The following is a 21,846-nucleotide window of genomic DNA, read 5'->3' as shown; positions in this document are numbered from 1 at the left end:
TGACTCACAGGGTCTTCTTTCATCTTCTGCATCAGAGCTTGGACTTGGCTCATAAGATTCCTGAGAAAGAGAGAAAACCCATCTGTCTGTTGAGGAAGAGTAACCACAGTTTTCTTCCTAGAGGGCCCGAACTAGAAGCTTCGACACTATCGTCCTCACTGCATGAGCTGGTGGAGATCCTGAGGCTCAGAGACCAGGAGCTACTTGTCTCTTCTGGAAAGTTCTTACAACAGATAACCATTTGAAAAGCCAATGATGTGTCTGTCCTGCAGCTGCAGTCAAAGTTATTGCCAATTATATTTGTTGCTCATGATCTCCTTTCTGAGACTCCACATGCAAAAGGGCTTTTAGGATTCCATGCTAAGAAAGCATTCATCTCTTCTGGAAGACTAGTTTAGATCCTAAAATTGGACCCATCAAACTTTTAGCATGCTTCCTCTTTTCACTCCGGCTGCTAGGAAGCTGAGTTTGATGCTCCAACATAATAACCATAAAAATGTTCATATTCACACGGTTGCTTCCTCTTTGTTTCCTCCAATAGCTGGGGTTTTTCTCTTACCTGTATGTTATTTTTTCTTTTGTAAACTTATCTAAATGCTTCTTTCAGAAAGAGGTGGGGAGTCACATGTGCTCTCCACGTGCTGGGTTATAATTTACTGAAGGTGACAAGCCTGGTGGCTCACACCTGTAATCCCAGCACTTTAGGAAGCTGAGGTGGGTGGATTGCTTGAGTCCAGGAGGTTGAGACCACCCTGGCAACATGGTAAAACCCATCTCTACAAAAAATACAAAAAAACTTAGGCAGATATGGTGGTATATGCCTGTAGTCCCAGCTACTAGGGAGGCTAAGGTGGGAGGATTGCTTGAGCCTGGGAGGTAAAGGTTACAGTGAACTGAGATCATGCCATGGCACTCCAGCCTAGGTGACAGAGTGAAACCCCAAGTTAAAATAAAAACTGGCCAGGTGCAGTGGCTCACACCTGTAATCCGTGTACTTTCGGAGGCTGGGTGGATCACTTGAGGTCAAGAGTTTGAGACCCGCCTGGCCAACATGGTGAAACCCTGTCTCTATTAAAAATACAAAAATTAGCTGGACGTGACGGTAGGAGCCTGTAATCCCAGCTACTCGGGAGGCTGAGGCAGGAGAATCACTTGAACCCGCGAGGCAGAGTTTACAGTGAGCAGAGATTATGCCACCGCATTCCAGCCTAGGTGATGGAATGAGACTCTGTATCAAAAAAAAAAAAATTATAATTTCTGGAAGGAATAGATTTCAGGCACCTGAGCGCCCCACTTCCACTTGTTCAGGGCCTTGTTAAGGACCTGAGTGGGATGGCTCCACAGCAAGGTGACCTCCCAGGACATGGTAGTGGGACCATCTGTCCCCAGTTGTTTCTATTACCAAGAATCTTTCCAGGCTGAGTGAGTGGGTCTGGGGGCCACACCCCTCAACCAGAAAGTATGGGCCTGAGCAAGAAGATGACATGTGACAGAGGCTCAGATGGCTGAGCCAGGAGCTCCACAGAACAAGAAGACCTAGGCTGCTGGGGCCTCCAGAGCCCCTTTGGAGACACCCCCGGGAGGCTGGGCAGCTGCTCTTCTTTGGCTACCTCTGGGCTTCTCCATTCCATTTCCTATTAGCTCCATAGTAGGGGTGGGGAGGGGACATGACTCGTTGCTCCAGATACCTCTAGGGCAGAAGGCTTGCCCCATCCATTTGGTTGGCCCTCTCTGATCTTTCTGGGGAATTGCCACTTGTGAAGTTCGGAGGAGAGTGGATCTCTCTAGCACCGTGTGCCTTGGTGAGTTTTAAACACTGGATAAGGTTAGTAGATTTGTCCAATCATTAGAACATGCTGCACACAAAGGCAAGGCCAGGAGCTGCACCCATGGGGTCATCATGTCTCTCCAAGGCCACAGGCTCTCTATCCTGTTATGACCTTCGTCACAGGGGCAGCAGGGAAGAGGGTGTCCTGAGCCTCACAAGTGTCCCCTTTGCACATAGAGGCCAGTGCTATGATCTTCAAGGGTACTGTGTGCATTCCACTCCCTATGCTGCAGGCTCCCTCCCTCCCTCCCTCCCCAAATGCCGTACTCAGCCTTTGCTCCGGGAACAGCTTGATTGAGGAATGCATTCGTGTCATTGGCGTCACCCGTGCCCATGGCGTAGCCTGTGAGGTTTCTGTTAAACTCCCGAAGAATATCTGGAAGAGGAGAGGGTGAACAGGAGACAGCTCAGAACAGAAAGCCAGGATAGCTTCTCTGGTCCCGTGGGATCTAGGTTTCCAAAGTGGGCTGCATTATCATCCTCATGCTTCCTGGGGAGAGGCAGGGAGGCAGTGTGTGTCCCGGACATAAGCTGGGGCCTCCTTAAGTTGAAATGACCTAATGATCTGATGACTAGGTGGGCCAGGGTGGCAAGAGCGTCTCACTTAAAAAACACACATTTTTAAATACAATTCACAGTGCATTGAAGGGTCACTACCTACTTTGTCTCAGCACCTGCTGGGCCCGTTGGGGAAACCTGAGGCTAAGAATATTGGGTAACTTGCCCTAGGTCACCTGACACTACATCAGAGAGCCAGGGATTGAACCAGATCTTCGGGCTCTAAATCTGGTGTTTATTCTACCCACTTCAGCTGCTTGTTCATTGCCTCCTGCCTCCTACTTAAATGGTGAGCCATAAGGGAATGCCATTTGTGCCTTAGCTGGGAGGTACTCTCAGGAATCCGAGGGGCCAGATGGATGGAACGGTAGATAGATTCAAGCCCCTGGTGGCTACTTACTAGGTAAGGTGGTCACATTCTCCAGGGAGCCGTCCCCTCCTGAACTGTAGGGAGTGAGCAGGCCAGTGAATAAGAGGGAGAGAGAGACTGGTTGAATCAATGTAGAAACCTTACAGAAGAGCAGCCCCACCCTTCTCAGTGCCCATCAGCACCTTTGAGATGGGCCAGACCCATCTTTTTCTGTTTGAGAGATTCCGAGAACATTTTGAATTCCCTAACCTGTTGGTTCCCTACTGAACCCAGGATTTGAAGATGAGAGAGCTGCTTTACCAAGGCAGGAGGCAGAATGCTTAGCTGAGTATATACTATGTGCCCAGACATGCACTAGATTCTCTATATCTGTTATTCCACATCTCCCAACAAGCCAATGATGTAGAGGTGACTATGTCCATTTTACCGAGTAAGAAACTGAGGTGCACAGAGGTTACTTAACTTGCTAAAGGTCACTGAAACCCAGCTTGAGCGGGAAACCTTTGGAGAATAGGTAAGCTCTTCTCTGCTCAGTAGTCAGCTAAATTCCAACGGACGGTTCAGAAGGGCAGCCTCTCCTACTTTCCATGCCCCATCTAATTTTCATTTAATCTAACTTCAACACACTAAGTATTTTGTTTTCTTTCATGCATTTATTGAGTACGACACACAGGAGAAAAGATAGTATTTCTATTTTAACGAAATCTGATATTCACATATATAGTATTTACTGTTTTCTTCTGTGTCTCTTTTTTGAATCCTAGCATGTTATTGCAGTCCAATGGATTTTAAGAACATGGCCTTAGCTCCCAGCCCACCAGCAGAGACTTCTAAGGGACAGGCCATGGGTCCTCGTTGTTCTTCATTCAAGGAATGCTTGGAATGAAGTGGACTGTTGCATGCCAGCATGATCAAGGGCTTAAGTCAGCAGCTCTGCAAGCAATCCGGGTGGTGGAGAGAAGGAAGATGCCGGAAATCTTGCCCTTCTCCTTCACTCAGTTCTCTCTCCCCACCTTCCCGTTAGATGTCTGAGCCTAACTTGCCCAGTGAATGGGCGCTTGTATGAGTGTCTGATTCTTTTCCAGCTCTGCATGAAGCTGCTGCTTTGTGATCCTTCTTCCTCTGGACTAAAGGCACTCAATCAGAATATTTTACATTGAAAAAGAAATTATAAGTCTATATACCTCTGCCAATCACTGTGTTCTAATTCTGCCTCCTTTTCTCCTTCAATAAAGATATAACATAGATATGCAAACACAAACACATCAAGTATTTCCTACTGTAATTTCTTATTTAAAGATACCTTCATTTTAAAACAAGTATGGTAGCTGATCAAGACCAACAGGCTATGAAAATCTCTCCCTGACTTCATTTTAGAGTGAAAACTTCCAGGAGAAGAAAAGGATTATGACAGATACATACAAAAGTGCAAAAATATTCCAACTCTCATTCTGATCAGAACTATGTGGAACATGAAAGGAAACAGACCCCTATCAAATAGCTAGTCCACCTTAGACCCTTCAGATGAATATGATTTATGTTACGCTATGAGCTCAATAGCTGGGCTCTGGTCATCTGTTGTCACCTAAAGTGTACAGAAAAATAGAGTAGATGCTCAATAACATTTGTTGAAGGAGTTTCAGTCATGTGAGAATAAACCCCTAGTTAATAAAACAAAGGCAGTTTTTGGTAAGTAAATTTTATTTTGGTCCTTTGAATGGTCCCAAACAAGAAAACTTATTTCAATGGAAGAAAAGGCAATGTTCTCAAGACCTCTGGCCCCGCCACATTGCTAAGCTGGCCAAAGCTGGAACCTTTCACTGCAGAATCTCACGGGTCAAGGGGCCTTGGAAATATTCACAGCCAAGCCTCTTCTGCAGGTCCTGTCCACAGCCAACCACCCCCCATGAATTCTGGGTCTACTTCTCCTCAAAACCCATGAAATTCACTCTTTTCACTTTGTTTCCTATGGGGAAGAGGCTCAAATTCCATTCTTGACTGACCTAGTAACATTAATTGCCTAGTTTTTCCAATCTAGAAGCTATAATGGCTCAAAAATTGCTTTTCTCAGATCAGTCTACTACACAAACACTTTCCAGGAGATGTTAACAGGTGTTATGAACGAAGAAAAAGTTCTGGAATTAAGGGAAACATTGGATTAAACAGATAAAACTTAAACAGATTTCTGCGTTGCAGGGCTTATCAGAGCCTTTAATATGCTAATATGCTCATGAATTCCCCAGAGGAAGGCTACAATGTTTCCCCCTCAAATACAAAGGATTTTCCCTTCTTCAGGAACATGTCTGGAGTTAATAATGTTCCGTGGAACACTTGAGACACAATATGTATTCTACCAAGTGTCAAACTGTCTCTCAGACCCTGACCTGGAGCTTCCATCTTTTTTTTTGAGATGAAGTTTTGCTCTTGTCACCCAGGCTGGAGGGCAATGGCACCATCTTGGCTCACTGCAACCTCTGCCTCCTGGATTCAAGCGATTCTCCTGCTTCAGCCTCCCAAGTAGCTGGGATTACAGGCACGTGCCACCATGCCCGACTAATTTTTTGTATTTTTAGGAGAGATGGGGTTTCACTATGTTGACCAGTGTGGTCTTGAACTCCTGACCTCAGGTGATCCACCCACCTTGGCCTCCCAAAGTACTGGGATTACAGGTGTAAGCCACCGTGCCCAGCGAGCTTCCATCTTTAACACACATGCATTTGGGAGCAGCTATTTGAAACATTTAGGACAAATGAAGGGTTTAAAGGGACAGCAGCCATTGAACCTGAGGCCTTAGAAAATTGAGACATTAGGCTGTAATGGACTTCACTTGTAGGAAGAAACAGAGCAATGGCTGAATTTTCCCATCATTGCAGAGAGAAACTTTTAGTAGAGGATATTGCCTGTTCATATCTGAATCCCAGGAGCCCGGCTGGTCAATCTGTTTGTAAAGTTGCACTCATTGCCTCACTTCCCCAGGTTGCCCCACCTGGTGCATGTCACGTATCTGTCACCCACAATGTGGTTTGTCTACTTTATTTTCGATTTTCCCATGCTACAGTGTGAGGTCACTGCCTTCTCTAGCTGTGGCCAAGTGCCGCTGCCATGATCTCATGCTCTTTCTTGATTGTAACAAGCTCTGCTCTCTCTCTGGTTTTTCTTTTTACTGTAGCCTCATTAGAAGCAGAGTGGTGAGTCAGTGAGGCTCTGATTTGTCCATGGCAGCCTGTTAGGACCAGGTACCTGGCCAAGGACTTGTGGAAACGCAGTGACCTTGGCACAGGAAGACATTGACCTCTGTTCTTAAGGGGTTGATATCCTCACGATAAAGACACCCTAGGTTCTTGCTGTGGGTGCTACAGGCTGAGTGATGGCACCTTCCTCCCTCCCTGGAAACCCATTCTCTCTGGGACTCTGCTCAGGTCTGGCCAGAGAAGCGTCACGGTCCTGATCACGCCCTCCCTGCTCCCTGTCACTTCCCCGAGAAGCAAATTCATTCAAAAGAAAAAGGTGCGCACGCGCCGCGGCACTGTGCAGAACAACGCGGTCTCTTGGCCCCTCTGCATGCGGGAAGGTGGCAGAGCCGGCTACCAAGTCCGTGCAGTTTGTGTGTCTGGTTAACGTTTGTCGATCACCCATTGCAGGGGCAGTTTTCAGGAAACTTGTAACTGATCAAAACATCGCAGAGAATTGGAGGGTAGACAGCGCGGCGACTTCCGGGTATGAGGGCGGGAACCCCCCGACTGCCGAGGGCAGAGCGCACGAAGAGACATGGCATTCTCATGAACCATGTTGCCCGGAAGATTACCAAAGAAGGTTTTGCCACATTTGATTATATACTATGTATGGATGACAGCAATTTGAGAGATTTGAATAGAAAAAGTAATCGAGTTAAAACCTGCAGAGCTAGGAAAAAAAAAAACAAACCTGTAGAGCTAAAATTGAACTACTTGGGAGCTATGATCCACAAATACAACTTACTATTGAAGATCCCTATTATGGGAATGACTCTGACTTTGAGGCGGTGTGCCAGCAGTGTGTCAGGTGCTGCAGCGCGTTCTTGGGGAAGACCCACTGAGGCACGTTCCCGCCCTGCTGCGGCCAGCCTGACCAGACCCCACCTTGAGGGCCTGCGTTTCTCATTGTGTAATAACGGCCCAGAGCCCCAGCTCTTTGTTGAGTTGACTTACTGTTTCTTACCTTAAAAAATAATCGTAGATGGAAATCAGTTGTGTTTGGCAGAAGAATAAATAAAAATCTTTGATTCAGACAGTTAAAAGAAAAAAAAGAAAAGGGAGGCGGCAGCAAAGGTGTTCTCCTGGCTCCACCGCTCATTAGCACGCTGCCCCCTCGTGGCCAGCTTCATTCTAGTTGTTTTCCCAGGTAAATTCTGAGCTACTGGCCTCTTACTTTGAGAATGAGAACTTTATTAGGAAAGAAAGAAATTTGACAACACCCACTCGCAACTGCTCGCCTGGAACACCCTGACCTTCTCCACTTGTGTGTTCGGGATGCCCTTTCTCACCCTTTCCTCTTGTCTATTTGCTAATTTTTCAAGATCTGGCTGATTGTGACTGTGTCTTGGTTATGCCCTCTTGAAGTGTGCATTGGGTTTCACAGGTTTTCTGTGCAGATGTGTACATGTACGTAAAGGCAGCCACGTGACTACAAGACAACATGAATAAACACATAAGACAGTAAACAGAGATGTGGGAACACCAGGTGTACACGTATACACGCAAGCGGGCAGGTGAGGATTCAAGGATTTGGTGCTTTTCTGGTGCATTTCATGTTGGATTTGCTGACTCAGGAGTCTGATAAGAACCTGGTTTACTACTTTCTCTGTACAATAAAAAAAAAAGAGATTATCAACAGTAAAATATCCTCTCCACTCACCCAATATTCACATTTTGCAGAAATATGTAGGTTTTTCTTTCTGAAAGTCCCTTCCAGACCGTCTCTGACCTCTGGGATTCACATATTTATAGGAGACAAAGACACATCCACTCTCTGTTGTGGGGGGAGCCCTGAGAAAGGTCGAAGGTTAACATTACCTGTATGACAGTCCCCGATACTGTGTGGTGACATCAGGGAGGTCGTCCACTTTGGAGCCAATTCCGTTGCCAGCCTTTGAAAACATACCAGAGTCCACAGGAAATTAGCCAGTCAGAGAACAGGGAGGCTGTGACAGTGCAGGGCTTCCAAAGACGGCTTCCCTATGCACTCACGCGGTGGGAGCAGACACCGGGCCAGGAGCCCCGGCTCTAAGTCTCCATCCTCCCCCCTGGCCGTGTGCCTTCCCCAACTCTCAGCTGCCTCCTCACCAAGCTGAGGACAGGCCCTGCTCATCTCACAGGGGACGTTTTGGGGACGAAATTGGATTACAGTGGTAAAAACCGCTTTGAAAACTCTCAAGTGCTTTACAAACATGAGAGAGCGTTGCTAATATCGTTCCCAGCGTTATGCCACTAAGTTCTTTAACGGCATGATGAGAGAGCTCATTGACTTAAGCGACTGCGGTGATTTCTCCTAAGCCTCACATTTCTCCTCATTCCCTCTGGGGCATCCTATAAGGTATTCTCAAGGTCTTAGATGTGCTGCTGGAAACGATGATTGGGGATAGTAAAATAGCTCCTTTTCTTGGAAGTTAGGAGCAGAGCTTTATCCACAACTAAGGAGTCCTTGCTGCCTTCCGTGCAGATGCAAAGAGGAAACAGATGTGAGGTCTCAGCTGATTATAAAGCATAATCCAAAGGAAAAAGAGCACCTACACAAGGGGGTTTAGTAGAATCTTGAGTCAAAATCACATAGTTTTACATACATTAAAAAAGTGTTATTGGGTGTTCAAAACCTCTGCCCTCTGAGACAATTCAGCTCAGTCCTGAAAAAGATTTCCTCTGCACAACTGTCTGAGAAGGTGGCCACAAATCAAGTCATTGGCATGCTCTTGGATTGACAAAGCCAGGTAGAGGGGCAAAATAAGAGAGAAGAGGAGAGGCATGCTGGCTCTTAAGAGGACTGGGACCTGGAGCTGGCCTAGGTATCCCCAAACCGCCCAGGGCCCAAGAGTCCTTACGGTCAGAGAGTCCCCCAGAGCAGCCACAACTTGGATGTCTGCAGGTCTCAGGGCATGCACTGGAAAGAAACAGACACACTCAGGGCTGCAGGAAGGAAGCTGCAGTTCAGTCTAGTGCCTCTGGCTTCAGGCAAGATCTGAAATGCAATCTGCACATGCACTGGGCCATGCAGGGCTGGGTGTGCACAGTACCATGGAGGAGGAAGCTATATGAGGACAATTTTCCCTTAAGACACAACCAATTCTGGACCTACAGGGAGAGAGCTGCAGAGAGGGGGAAGAAGAGGAAAAGGGGAGAAAGGGAGAAGGAGAGGGGAAAGGGAAAAGGAAGGAGGGAAGGAAGGAGGGAAAGGCGGGAGGCAGGGGAGTCATGGGAGATGCCAGTCATGGCCTGAGTGCACAACTGGACGGGCATATCAAATCATGTAAGACAAGGTGCAGGACCTGACGTGCAGCCCTTTTAGTGGTGGGGTCTGAATTTTCTACCAAGAGTCTGAGAATAATCATGTTGGGCCTTTCCCTGCCCCTAGATCCCAAGAGCCTAGGGAATCTTCCAGGCCCTACTGTAGGCTGCAGTGATTGCAGAGCCTGGGGCCACAGAGCCAGCTTCCCCTGGGGACTCAGGCCCACCTCTGGGCTGAGCCACCCAAGGGTGTGCTCTCAGGCCTCCTCCACCTGTGCTCCCTCTAAGAGGCTGAAGCAGGTGGGCAGGAGACAGTTTCTGGCCCTAGGTGCCTTGGTGCCTGCTGAGCATGGTGTCACCACCAGCTAGAGTGGCGCAAACCGGGACTCATCCCAGGTAACCACCAGACAGGTGGCAAGCACTGGCCGTCACTGTGCCATGGAGTGAGTGTGAAAAGTCAGGTGAGAGGACTTACGGGCACAGAAGCCCCTGTGGAGGGGCCTGGGTCCTGTCTGCCATAGGGGGCTTACCTGAGGTAGGGGGCGAGGCAGAAGGGGCTCTGTCCCTGCATGGCAGCCAGCTCCCATGACCCTAAGGACACAGAACGAATATCAGAATCTCAGGGTTGAAAGGGACCAGAAAAACTGACTATCAGATGTATCCCAAGAGCTTTGAAAAATACAGATTCCTGGCTGGGCGCGGTGGTTCAAGCCTGTAATCCCAGCACTTTGGGAGTCTGAGGCAGGTGTATCACCTGAGGTCGGGAGTTTGAGACTAGCCTGACCAACATGGAGAAAGCCTGTCTCTACTAAAAATACAAAAAATTAGCCAGGTGTGGTGGCACATGCTTATAATCCCAGCTACCTGGAGGCTGAGGTGGGAGAATCGCTTGAACCTGGGAAGCGGAGTTTGTGGTGAGCCGAGATTGCACCATTGCACTCCAGCCTGGGCAACAAGAGTGAAACTCCATCTCAAAAAAAAAAAAAAAAAAAAAAAAAAAAAAAAAAAAAAAAAAAAAAAAAAAAAAAGAAAGAAAAGAAAAATACAGATTCCTGATTCTTGGATCCCACTCCTGGAGTTGGGGCTCGGGGGTGGGGCTCAAACAGGCTTTTGAAGAAGCCTCCCTAGGTAATCTTGCATATCAGCCAGGTCGAGGTCCACTCATCTAGTTTAGACCCCTTCACCATCCAGTGCAAGACTCGGGGCAGAAACAAATGACCCCACCCCACACCAGCCCCTGCTTCTGCACTAGCTTTACAAGGAAGAGGGTTTCTTGTCACTTACATTTCGGTAAAGCTGTGACTGGGTTGGCCGGATGCCTTCCAGCTGCTATCCACGGTATTTACCCTACCTGCTACTCCATCTGAAGGTCAGGTGGGTGGCCTTTATGGCCATCTGGAACTCTTGCCCGTTTTCCCACCCTGCCCGGTGGGCCTGTCCCAGCCCAGGCATTGCCCATTGCATTGCTCGGTGAGCCAAGAGGAAGCAAGACGAAAGTACCTGCATGCTGTTCTTGTAGGTCTTCAGAAATGGCTGGACCTGTGGGAGAGAGGGTATGCAACGGCAGCAAATTCTGCTTGCTTCTCTGCTTGCCAGAACTCAGTAAGTGTCGGCCTGGCATAAACAGCTGCAGCCTCCCTGTCCTGTATCCCAAGCCTGGCCTCTCTCTGCCAGGGTGACTCCTCCCTGGGATGTAGGGGGGCCTTCTCTGCAACCTGAACCCAGCGCAAAGAATGAGCAGAAACTCATGCTTCCGGGAAGGTGCTTGCCTTCCTTCACCTCCCGCGTGGCTGGCTGAGGATGGCTATGTGGCCTCTCTTTTTCCACCCTGTCCTCTTCCAACCATGCTCCTCTTTCTGCTGGAAAAAGCCCTTGTCTCTGCTCCCCGGGCTCCCTTGCCACTCCATGCATACCCCACCCTGCAGTGGCCAGGATCCCTTCCTGCCCAGGCAAGAAAAGTCAGATGATCTTGGTCCTGTCTCACATAAGCCCTGCACAGTGGTTCCCAGTGTCAGCCTAGGAGCAGCCACTGCTGCTGGGGGCAGCCACTGCAGAGCTCCAAGAAAGTCTTTCTGAGAACTTGTGAGTAAAAATGTAGGGCTTGTTCTGCTTTTCCTTCCCTAGCTCCAGCTTCCAATTTACACCCCCCATCCCCCACCACCAACTAGATATCCTTCTAGGTCTCCGGTTCCTCACTTTGCCCCTCTGCCATAGAGGCAGGGGCTATGTGAAGACAAGGAATCCTTCTGCCCCATCTGCCCGTGAAGTTCTCCACTGCTCCCAGCTTTCAGAATGACAGGTAGATGTGGCTGCCATGCTCATCTCGCCCGCCCAAAAGAGCTGTTTCCAGCCTAGACGTGTGTGAGTGCTCCCGGCCATGCAGAGATCAAGTGGTCGTCCCTCTCAGTACAGCCAGATGGGGCATTTGGGGCAGTTAACCCTGGAGTATAAAGTGGGGTGGGTGGGTAGGCAGAGCTGGGGGTGAGGGTGAGGGCCTGGGATGAAATGAACCAAGAAGCCCAATGGGAGCCGGAGCCTGGAAGGACGCACTTTCCACTCTACCTGGTTCGGGCATGTGATATTGATCTGGTTTTCAAAGTTATGAAATGTCGTCTTCCGGCCAACAGGTTCCAGCTAAACCAAGAAGCAGGGAGATGGGGAGTGAGGAAGAGGTGGAAAGCTCAGGATGCAGGTCAGGGGTGCGGGAGGCAGGGAAGGACGAAGGAGATGGGGTTTATTTATCATTGCTGTGCACAGAATCACATGGCGTGTATGATGGGCCTCCTACGTCAAGGAGGACCTTTGAGTCTTTTTCTTACCAGAGGGAGGATGTATTTTCCTCACAGCCACCTTACCATGTTGTTCCAGAGGGCACTGCCTGCACGGGCATGAGACTTGCTGCTGAAGTGGAAACAGTCAGGAGCGAAGAAAGAGTTGTCAGGCAATCCCTCCTGCTCACCGGGAAGAAAAAGAGAGGCCGTTATAGACACGCTGGATCATATAAATGACACTCAGAAAGAGCCACACACTCTCTGTGGATTCTATTTATCCACGATGCTTGCTTTCTTTACCGAGGTCTTTGGCATGTCCACGTTTTCAAAGAACGGTTGCACAACCACTGTAAAATCTTCCCTTGTGTCGTATCGGCCGCTCTCAATCAGTTGGTGGGTCCCCTCCTGCAGGAGGAAAAGGGGACGGAGGTCAGGCGGTCCTCTGTGCATCTGCTCAGTCCTTGATCGATCTCTTTCCCCAACACAGATATAAACAGAATCTGACTGTTGAGTGAAATCAACCTGGAGCAAAATTGCAACTGAAATTTTACATTTTAGATCATTTACATTTTAGATCAGCCTTTATCTTAACCCCTGGCCCCAAACTCTGCTGCAATTGCATCTATTTGAACTAGGCTGTGAAAAAGGATAGATAAGAAAAGTCTATCAGCTTGACTTTTTTTTTTTCTGAGATGGAGTTTTGCTCTTGTTGCCCAGGTTGGTGCAATGGCGCGATCTTGGCTCACTGCAACTTCCACCTCCCAGGTTCAAGCCATTCTCCTGCCTCAGCCTCCCGAATAGCTGGGATTTCAGGCATGTGCCACCATGCCCAGCTAATTTTGTATTTTTAGTAGAGACGGGGTTGCTCCATGTTAGTCAGGCTGGTATTAAACTCCCGACCTCAGGTGATCCGACTGCCTCGGCCTCCCAAAGTGCTGGGATTACAGGTGTGAGCTACTGTGCCCAGCCAGCTTGACTTCTTTTAAAGCTATTTTGACTAAAGATTTGAGGGGTGGTTTTTAGTTAAATGACATTTTGAATAATCCAAACAATTTATTTCTGTCCTACATTTGTCCAGGAAAATCAAAACTGCATCAAAATTGAGTGTATATTTATATTGCCTGTGCAGGGTGTGTGTGTGCCGGAGGCTCTCAGATCTCAGATCTGTGTAACCCTCACAGCTTCTGCTTGGGGTCACTTCTAGGAAAACCTGTTACCCCAGTTCTGTCTCTCACTGTAGGCTGACTCAGCCATTCCACTGCCCACCAGGGTTTCTGCCACCTGGGGCCATTACTCTGGCTGGAGAGGGAAGTCAGACTTACATACCTGGGAACATTAATGGGGTCACTTCAGAAAACACCACACACTGTCTTTTTCCAGGGTCAATTCCCAGGCCAGGAATGTCTCGAGTCTGACCTCCCAAGCCAGTGTCTGCCTTGAGTAAGGCATGAGGGAAGGAGAGAAGGTAGTCTCTCAGAAGGGAAGGAAGTGAGGTACTGCGAACTAGCAGTGTGACTTCCAGCACGGTGCTTCCCTTTTCTCTGTTTCCCCTTTAGTAAATGGAGGATGTTGGGTGAGTCCTGGGCCATCTCTTAAATCCCTTCCAGTGCTACCGGTTACTTTGGGGATAGCCAGATGGGCTCACAGTGGAACCACACACCTTTTGGTAGTGGAAATAAATAGTGTGTAGAGTCCCTGGCACATGGCCAGTGGTAAGTAACTGACTGTGGATACTGATAGGAATGATCATCTCCAGGGCGAGTGATGAGAGCCGTAGCTTTCGTGGGAAGTAGGGTGTGAGATGATTCTCAGAGAGGGCGTGACGGCCACATGTGGCTGGCATGTGGGATCTCCAAAACACTAGATCAGGCAGGGCCTCAGTGGTGGGCAGTCTGCCGTGGGAACCACTGGCCTGTCTGCAGAGGCTGGGAAGGTGATGTCGGTGAACCTTTCTCCTCCGTTTTGGCTGTTCAGCATCTGAACCCACTTCTTGTTTGAAGACCCCACTGCACAGGGAGCAGCCTGCCTCCCACTGTGGAGGCTGAAAAAGACAAAAGCTGCTTTCCCAACCCCGCCTGCAGCCAAGGCGTGGGCACCAGCTGAGGCTTCACCAATCACTGCCTGTGCCAGGGATGGCAAAGCACCCATTCTGCTGAAGGTGGCGGCTGCATCCAGCTCCTAGAAACAGCAGTGACACTAGAGTCTGTGATGTCTTCCCTGGACCAGGTCTGTGGCCTGATTTTGATTCTTTTTTTTTTTTTTTTTGGAGGGACAAAGTCTCACTATATTGCCCAGGCTGGAATGCAATGGTGCAATCTCGGCTCACTGCAACCTCTGCTTTCAAATGATCCTCCTACCTCAGCTTCCTAAGTAGCTGAGACTACAGGTGTGTGCTACCATGCCTGGCTAATTTTTGTATTTTTTGCAGGGTTTCACTAGTTGGCCAGGCTGGTTTTGAACTCCTAACCTCAAGTGATCCATCTGCCTCAGCCTCCCAAAGTGCTGGGATTATAGGCATGAGCCACCACACCCAGCCCTGATTTTGATTCTTACGGGTTGGCCCCTAGAATTTTATCATTCCACGATTCCTGATAGCTTAGCTCCTGACCCTAGCTCCCTAGCTCTGCTAGGGATTCTGTGTAAATATTAAATCTGCTTAAATTAGCTGGAAACTCCATGAACTTTGGTTGCGTGCACCAAATAACCCCAATTGAAACAGGATTGCTCTCACGGCCATAACCTCAGCTGCCTTCTCTGTTCTGTTGTGGGCAGGGGACTTCCTCCCCAGTCACAGGTGCCTGCTCACAGCAGAAAGAAGTACAGCTGGGCGCAGTGGCTCATGTCTGCAATCCCAGCACTTTGGGAGGCTGAGGTGGGTGGATTGCTTGTGTGCAGGAGTCCAAAACCAGCCTGGGCAATATGGCGAAATCCTGTATCTACTAAAAATACAAAAAGTAGCTGGGCGTGGTGGCACGCACCTGCAGTCCCAGCTACTTGGGGGACTGCGGCTGGAGGATAGCTTGAGCCTTGGAGGTCAAGGCTGCAGTGAGCCAAGATTGTGCCACTGCACTCTCAGCCTGGGTGACAAAGTGAGGCCCTATCTCATTATAAATAAATAAAGGAAGTCCAGCAGGGGAATCATCCTGAGTGCTAGGTGGTGGTCACAGAGAATAATAAATACAGGTTCATTTCCCTGCATTACACCTGGTAGGTATAGCTGCCCCTAAAAAGGTCTGCAGGAAAGTGGTGCTGCACCCATGGAGTCCATGGACTCCTTGAAGGCTGGATCTACTCCGGCAGCTGTTTGCAGCCTAGTCTGGAAGAAAGGCCTACCGCTGTCCTCTCCGAGTGACTGGACAATTTTTTTGTGGGGGAGAAACTCATGATCATTAAGGGAATCTGTTGTTATGGTCAAAGATGTGGTAGAGAAAGGGCTAAAATGAACCACCCACAAGATGGAGATCATCTCCTGACTTCCTTTCTCCTTGTGCTCCCCAAGAACATCTGCTCTATCAGAGGGGAGGGCAGAGGGAATGCACCTCATCTCACTGAACCCTGGAGACCCTCCAGGGAGGGAGGTGTTTCAGCATCCATTTCCCACCCAGGAGCTGGAAGCTCAGAGAAGTTTCACTGCCCACGTGTCTAATGTTCCACAACCAGTGAGCAGAGTCGGGGTTTGGATCCGGATAGAAGTTTCCACTCTGAAACTTCTTTCCATGATCCGCGTTCGTCTATGAACAAGTGGAAACATTCATTTCATGTAAAGACCAGGAACTGAGATTCAGTGGCATGTTCAGGCACTTGGCTCTGTGGTACAAGTCAAGCAAACCAAATTGCAGCCCTGCTGTGTCTCAGGGCATTTTAAAATCAGCAAACCAGTCCATGGTCATTGCCCATACAGGGTCAAAATTACCTAGGCATTGACTTGTTCTCTAGGCAGAGCAATCAAATCACACAGCAGTTCTGGGAAGTCTTAGAACCCCTTCCCCACTTACCTGAAACTTCTTGTTGAATTCGATGAGCATGGCAAGTTCTGTTGAGTTATCATCAAACTTCAGGACACAGGGACACAGAGACCTGTGGATGAAACCAAAGAGAAACACTCACCCACCAAGATCACCATCCTGAATGAGTGATGTAGAAACGTTGCTTTGAGACTCAATATATTTCTTTTAACTTGGAGTTCAGAGAGCTGTGCTAATGAGGAGTCTGGCTGTCTGGCCTGCTGACCATACTAAATGAAGCTAAAGAAAATTTCCAGGCCAGGTGCAGTGGCTCACATCTGTAATCCCAGCACTTTGGGAGGCCAAGGAGGGCAGATCACTTTGAGGTCAGGAGTTCGAGACCAGGCTGGGTGACACAGCAAAACCCTGTCTCTATGGAAAATATGAAAAAGTTAGCCAGGTTTGGTGGTGCAGGCCTGTGGTCCCAGCTACTCAGGAAGTGGAGGCATGAGAATTGCTTGAACCTGGGAGGTGGAGGTTGCAGTGAGCTGAGATTGTGCCACTACACTCCAGCCTGGGTGACAGAGAGAGGCTCTCTCAAGAAAAAAAGAAAGAAAAAAATTTTCCCAGACCTGGATTTGCTCTTGAAAATGAACTAGACTTCTTCTGATATCTGTAGGAGTGACTTTTATGGAGCCCAGTTACCTTGTGGCTGTCTGAGGACAGTGCTGTGTGGATGAGGCATACTACCTTCTACATAATATTAGTGACAACAATAATTGCTAAGATACACTGATTTGAATTTGTCTTAGCAATGATTGAATAATTAACAGTGACTACTGTCCCAAGCGCTGCAATAACTACTTTATGGGTATTAACCTGTTTAGTCCTCCTAGCCATTCTAGAAGTGGTATTCTCATTATCTGTGTTTCACAGATGAGAAACCGAGGCTCAGAGGGGTTGAGTAACTTTCTCAAGGTCACATGGATGCTGAATGTGGAAGCCAGGACTTGAACTCAAGTCTGTCTGGCTCTGAACCTGAGCTCTGAACCTCTATGTTAACTCTCTGTATCCAACTGCTTCCATTCAGTCTGCAGCTCTGACCTGGCCAGCTATCTGGCACTTCTGGGCTTTTGGTCCAGGGGGATGAGGTGATAACAGCAGGGATGGCTCCATGTAGACTCAGCACTGCAGAGGAAAGTACAGCCACCCAATGAAACAGTGGAGAGGTGGGGAGTGCAGAGCACTGCAGAGGTGGCAGGACAAGATGACCTGAGTCTATCCAACCTTGACATTCAGTGACTTGGCCACCTCGGACCTGTGAATGGACCTGGCAAATGCCTATACTAAACCTTTACTTTGAATGGTCTAAAAAACCCTGCTGGGAAGGGTAGCAAGAGGCTTTCTGATAAGCTGCTCTGAAATGGAGTGAAGACACGATCCCCTGTGTGGCCCAGTGACTGGAGAAAGTGGGAGCCAGGGGATGAGTCAGCAGTTGGAAATAGCATGCCTGACACCAGCAGCATTCATAAGCACGTGTCATCCAGCAGCCATCCTGTCTGCTCACAGCACCGTGACGCCTTCTCCAGGGGACCTGTGCAGTTTGGGTCCCCCAGGTGAGGCTTGGCATGGATCTACAGAGGAGTAGCCAAGATACCCCTTAACTTCCAAGAGTGAGTCTGGTCCTTGTGAATTATTCAGTCATTCAGCAAACAGCAGCTGAGCCCCTACACCATGCTAGCCGTGACTCAGACTCAGTTCACAGGCTGCGGGAGGGAGGCACATGAATAATTACCATGTGATGTGCTCAGATCTGGGGTGGGGACCTGTACAGAGTGACAGAACTTGGGGGACAGGGCAGGGGAGCACAGCCTCAGTGACCTTGGCTAACAGTCCAGAGGAGAACTTGTAGGAAGGAAGGCTGCGGGAAATGTTCATGCTTCACTTAGAAGAACGTCTTCTTCCTGAGGGTCCTGGAGATGTGTCACATAGGCTGGGTCTCCCTTATCTGAAATGCTTTTAGCCAGAAGCATTTCAGATTTCTGATTTTTTTGGATTTTGGAATATTTGCATTACCCTATGACCATCATTTTCAGCCACCTCTTTACGACACAGAGAATGAGCAAAACTATGGTGAGTAATGCACGCTGGTCTTGGCCCCACGTGAGCCATCATGGGGAACCTGTTGTTGGAGCACCCAGCCTGCACATGTGCCACTTTGCTACCCTCTGTGGGCATGCTTGAGCTGCAGGATGTGGGCATGCTTGAGCTGCAGGATCTGGGCATGCACAGGAAAGACAGTGATCACAGCTAAAGGGGGCTTTTTGGGGATGCTGAATAAACTGTGTGCTGTGTACCTGTGTTTTGACTGCCAACTGTCACGTGAGGTCAGGTGTGGAATTTTCCCCTTGTGGTTTCACGTCAGCACTTTAAAAGTTTTAGATTTGGGGCCGGGAGTGGTGGCTCATGCCTGTAATCCCAGCACTTCGGAAGACCAAGGAGGGTGGATCACCTAAGGTTTCACCATGTTGACCAGCCTGGGCCAACATGGTGAAACCTCATCTCCACTAAAAATACAAAAATTATTTGGGCATGGTGATGCGCCTATAATCCCAGCAGCTCAGGAGGCTGAAGTGGGAGGATTGCTTGAAACTGGGAGGTGGAGGCTGCAGTGAGCTGAGATTGCGCCATTGCCAGCCTGGTGACAGAGTGAGACTCCATCTCAAAAAAAAAAAGTTTTGGATTTTGGAGCATTTCAGATTTCAGATTTTCGGATGAGAGTTGCTCAGCCTGTACTAGAGGGGGAAGCCAGCTCTGTCTGACTCTGGAGGCTAAGGAGTGAAGACATGCTCTCAGGACCAGGGCTCTCTACTCTCTGGGGAGGACTCTGTCCTCTGGACTCTGCTGATTCTGGTCTGCCCTCCTTCTCTGGCAAGTGACAGGAGCCAAATATCTGTGAATGCCTTACACAGAACACCCATAACAACCAAAGGCACCCCTGTCCTAGAGATGGGCCTCTTGGAGGGGCAGGGCAGCTGTGGACACACTTGGAAGTAGGTCCCAGCAGCGGCCTGGGTGCTCCTTGGGCCTGAGCCACACAGCTTGGCTCCATTCCTAGCGTTTTGCTCTTTCCTTTGGAGGCCTGGAGGGTGCCTTGTGGCAGCCACGGCAGCAGAGGAGGGGCACAGGGGTAGTTCTCCATGCCACCCTGAGGTAGGCTGAGGCCTACACCAGGGCTGAAAAATCCTGGGATATCCTCCCCTTAGGCCTTTCTAGGTTAGAAGATGGGGTGGCCACAGTCCTTTCACACTTCTGCCCTTGGGTTTTCTAGGGAACTTGCTGAGGGTGCCACTGCCCTTTTGGGAATGGGGGAGAAGCGTCTGTCTGACCTGAGGATCATCCTTGGGCAGTAGACTTTTTTCTCCTGGTACAGTTCCCTCAGGCTGACGATCTCCAGCACCGTCACCAGGTTCACAAATGCCCGAGGGACCTGAGAAAAGGCAAAATCTGTCACCAAAAGGATGCGGCTGGCAGCTCCGGGCTCTCACCTGGGTGTGGGGCCTGCTCTTCCTGCTCACGTTTCAGATCTAGGGACTTCCATCCACCCCCATCCGCTTCCCCTACCCCTCCCTGCTCCCCATCTAGGCATTCGGGCTGAGATCCACAACCAAGGTGACCTGCAGGTCTCCCCAGGACGCAGGACGCCAGAGCTTCCCCCAGGCTAGGCCTGAGGTCTAAGATGCAGCCTCCGTACCTCGGCATGGAGGATATCCAGGGCCTTCCCAATGTTGTCTGTGAAGTTCTGGGGAGAATAGCGGACCTGCAGGAAGAGGAAGTATCCCTTGAACACCACTTGTCACCCAATCTCTCTAGGAACAGGGCTACTTTCTCCCTTGAGTCCCCTTCTTTCTTTCTTTCTTTTTCTTTTTTGTTTTTTTGAGACAGGGTTTCACTCTGTCTCCTGGGATGTAGTGCAATGGTGTGATCAAGGCTTACTGCAACCTCCGGCTCCTGGGCTCAGCCTCCCAAGTAGCTGGGACCATGGGCACGTGCCACCATGCCTGGCTAATTTTTGTTTTGGTGGAGATGGGGTTTTGCCATGTTGCCCAGGCTGGTCCTGGGCTCAAGTGATCCACCCACCTTGGCCTCCCAAAGTGCTGGGATTACAGGTGTGAACCACTGCACCCAGCCAGCGTCCCCTTCTTACTGTATTTCAGTCACAGCAGGCAATATTGAAATATAGTGTTTGTCTCTGGGGCCCCAGCCTGGACACCAGCCCCACGATCCTCAGATTCGTCATGGCTGTGGCCCTCAGTGAAATGCCTTTTGTTGTTGTTGCATGGAGCTCTGGGTCTACTTCACATCCACTAGCTTTGGAGCCAGAGCATTGCATCTCTGGGCCCCTCTAACACGGAGATGTCAGAGCAGATGAGCTCTAAGATCTCTGGCAACTTGAGCAGCCTCTGTCCTATGGCCTGATCTCTTCTTCCTGGAGCCTCCGTGTCTGGGGAGCCATACCCTACACAAATCGAGGCAATAATGGAGGGGAAGAGGGTCTCGTGAAACACCCGCCACACCAAGCCTAGATACATTTTACCTGTTTCTTCTGACCTTGATATCTGTGGTTTTAAAGCTTTTTCAGTAGTGGAACTCTTCCTCTGATTGAAATCTAACCAAGAGCCCTGCTGTATGGAACATATCAAAGCTGTCACTTAAGGTGAGCAGGGGAGGGGCCCAGGGTGCCACCTCCCCCTGGGCCACCAGCAGCTGCAAGGCTCCCCTCTGGGCCCTTCAGATCACAGCTTGAAAACTCCTGACTCCTGGTGACTGGGATGTCAGGAAAGTGGCTTGTGAGGGGTCTGGGGCATCCCTCCAGGTCGGTGATCACGGGCTACAGCAAGATAGCCTAAACCTCACTCTGCTGGTCTCCTTTCTACCTACAAACCTACTCATCTTTAAGCCCCAGTTGGAAAGTCTCCTGCTCTATATAAATCTAACAAGCCCCTTCCCCACACACCAGGCTCCCACAGCAAATTTGCCTTTTTTTTTTTTTTTTTTTGAGACAGAGTCTTCCTTTGTCACCCAGGCTGGAGAGCAATGGCATGATCTCGGCTCATTGCAACATCCGCCTCCCGGGTTCAAGTGATTCTTCCACCTCAGACTCCTAAGTAGCTGGGATTACAGGCACCTGCCCATCATGCCTGGTTAATTTTTCAATTTTTGTAGAAATGGGGTTTCACCACGTTGGCCAGGCTGGTCTTGAACTCCTGAACTCAGATGATCCGCCCGCCTTGGCCTCCCAAAGTGCTGGAATTACAGGTGTGACCCACCGCGCCCGGCCAACTTTGCTTTTGTGCATCCCTACAACCACGTCCTGATGTCTTCCTTGCGCTGTGATGAAGTGCCTGTGTCTCTCCGCTGGCAGTGCGAGTTCCTGAGGACAGGGCCTGTGTTTCCTTCACCACTGCTTCGCTCCTAGTACATTCCTGGCGTAGGCATGGGTGGGAGGCTAGTGGGTATGGCCTGTAGGGTTTCTGTCAGCTCAGAAACAGGTTCCATGAAGACACGAAGCACCCACGGAGCAGCAGCCTTGATCTGGGGTTTCCCAGCAGCCCAGAAGGACTTGGCTCTGAAGCTTGCCCAAATGCCTGCAGGAAATCACTTCTCCCATACAAGCGACAACGCAGAGGTGGAGAGGGCAAGGCCGCTAAAGACTGGAGAAAGGAACTAACCTGTGACTCTCTGTGAACATAGGCAAGACTTTCCTAGGTGATTGGGTGTTATCTTGGCTTCTAGAATGATATGATCAGGCTCCCTTAATAGGAAACTGAATCAGGATCAATCTTGTAACCAATCCTGCTTGTCCAGCTGAATTGCTCCCTGGAGGTGAATGTTTTCT

General features: G+C 49.4%; 1 protein-coding gene and 1 pseudogene across 1 annotated transcript in view; one reads left to right on the top strand and one right to left on the bottom strand.

Moving 5' to 3' along the window:
* PLB1 (phospholipase B1) overlaps positions 1-21,846 on the bottom strand; it is a 138,549-nt gene that overhangs the window by 45,718 nt on the left and 70,985 nt on the right. Inside the window, exons 24-36 of the mRNA XM_017545647.2 lie at positions 19,702-19,767; positions 19,337-19,437; positions 15,999-16,080; positions 12,304-12,408; positions 12,088-12,183; positions 11,795-11,866; positions 10,733-10,771; positions 9,763-9,823; positions 8,830-8,888; positions 7,808-7,881; positions 2,787-2,830; positions 2,096-2,204; positions 9-60 (exon numbers count right to left, since the gene is read on the bottom strand). Of these exons, the coding sequence (XP_017401136.2) occupies positions 9-60; positions 2,096-2,204; positions 2,787-2,830; positions 7,808-7,881; positions 8,830-8,888; positions 9,763-9,823; positions 10,733-10,771; positions 11,795-11,866; positions 12,088-12,183; positions 12,304-12,408; positions 15,999-16,080; positions 19,337-19,437; positions 19,702-19,767 (960 nt within the window). The remainder of the gene's footprint in view (positions 1-8; positions 61-2,095; positions 2,205-2,786; positions 2,831-7,807; positions 7,882-8,829; positions 8,889-9,762; positions 9,824-10,732; positions 10,772-11,794; positions 11,867-12,087; positions 12,184-12,303; positions 12,409-15,998; positions 16,081-19,336; positions 19,438-19,701; positions 19,768-21,846) is intronic.
* LOC108315888 lies at positions 5,773-7,029 on the top strand (annotated as a pseudogene).

The sequence above is a fragment of the Cebus imitator genome, unplaced genomic scaffold (genome assembly GCF_001604975.1).
Source record: "Cebus imitator isolate Cc_AM_T3 unplaced genomic scaffold, Cebus_imitator-1.0 Scaffold180, whole genome shotgun sequence".
Classification (NCBI taxonomy): Eukaryota; Metazoa; Chordata; class Mammalia; order Primates; family Cebidae; genus Cebus; species Cebus imitator.
The sequence above is the reverse complement of the archived record's forward strand: the minus strand, read 5'-3'. Positions and strand labels throughout refer to the sequence as shown.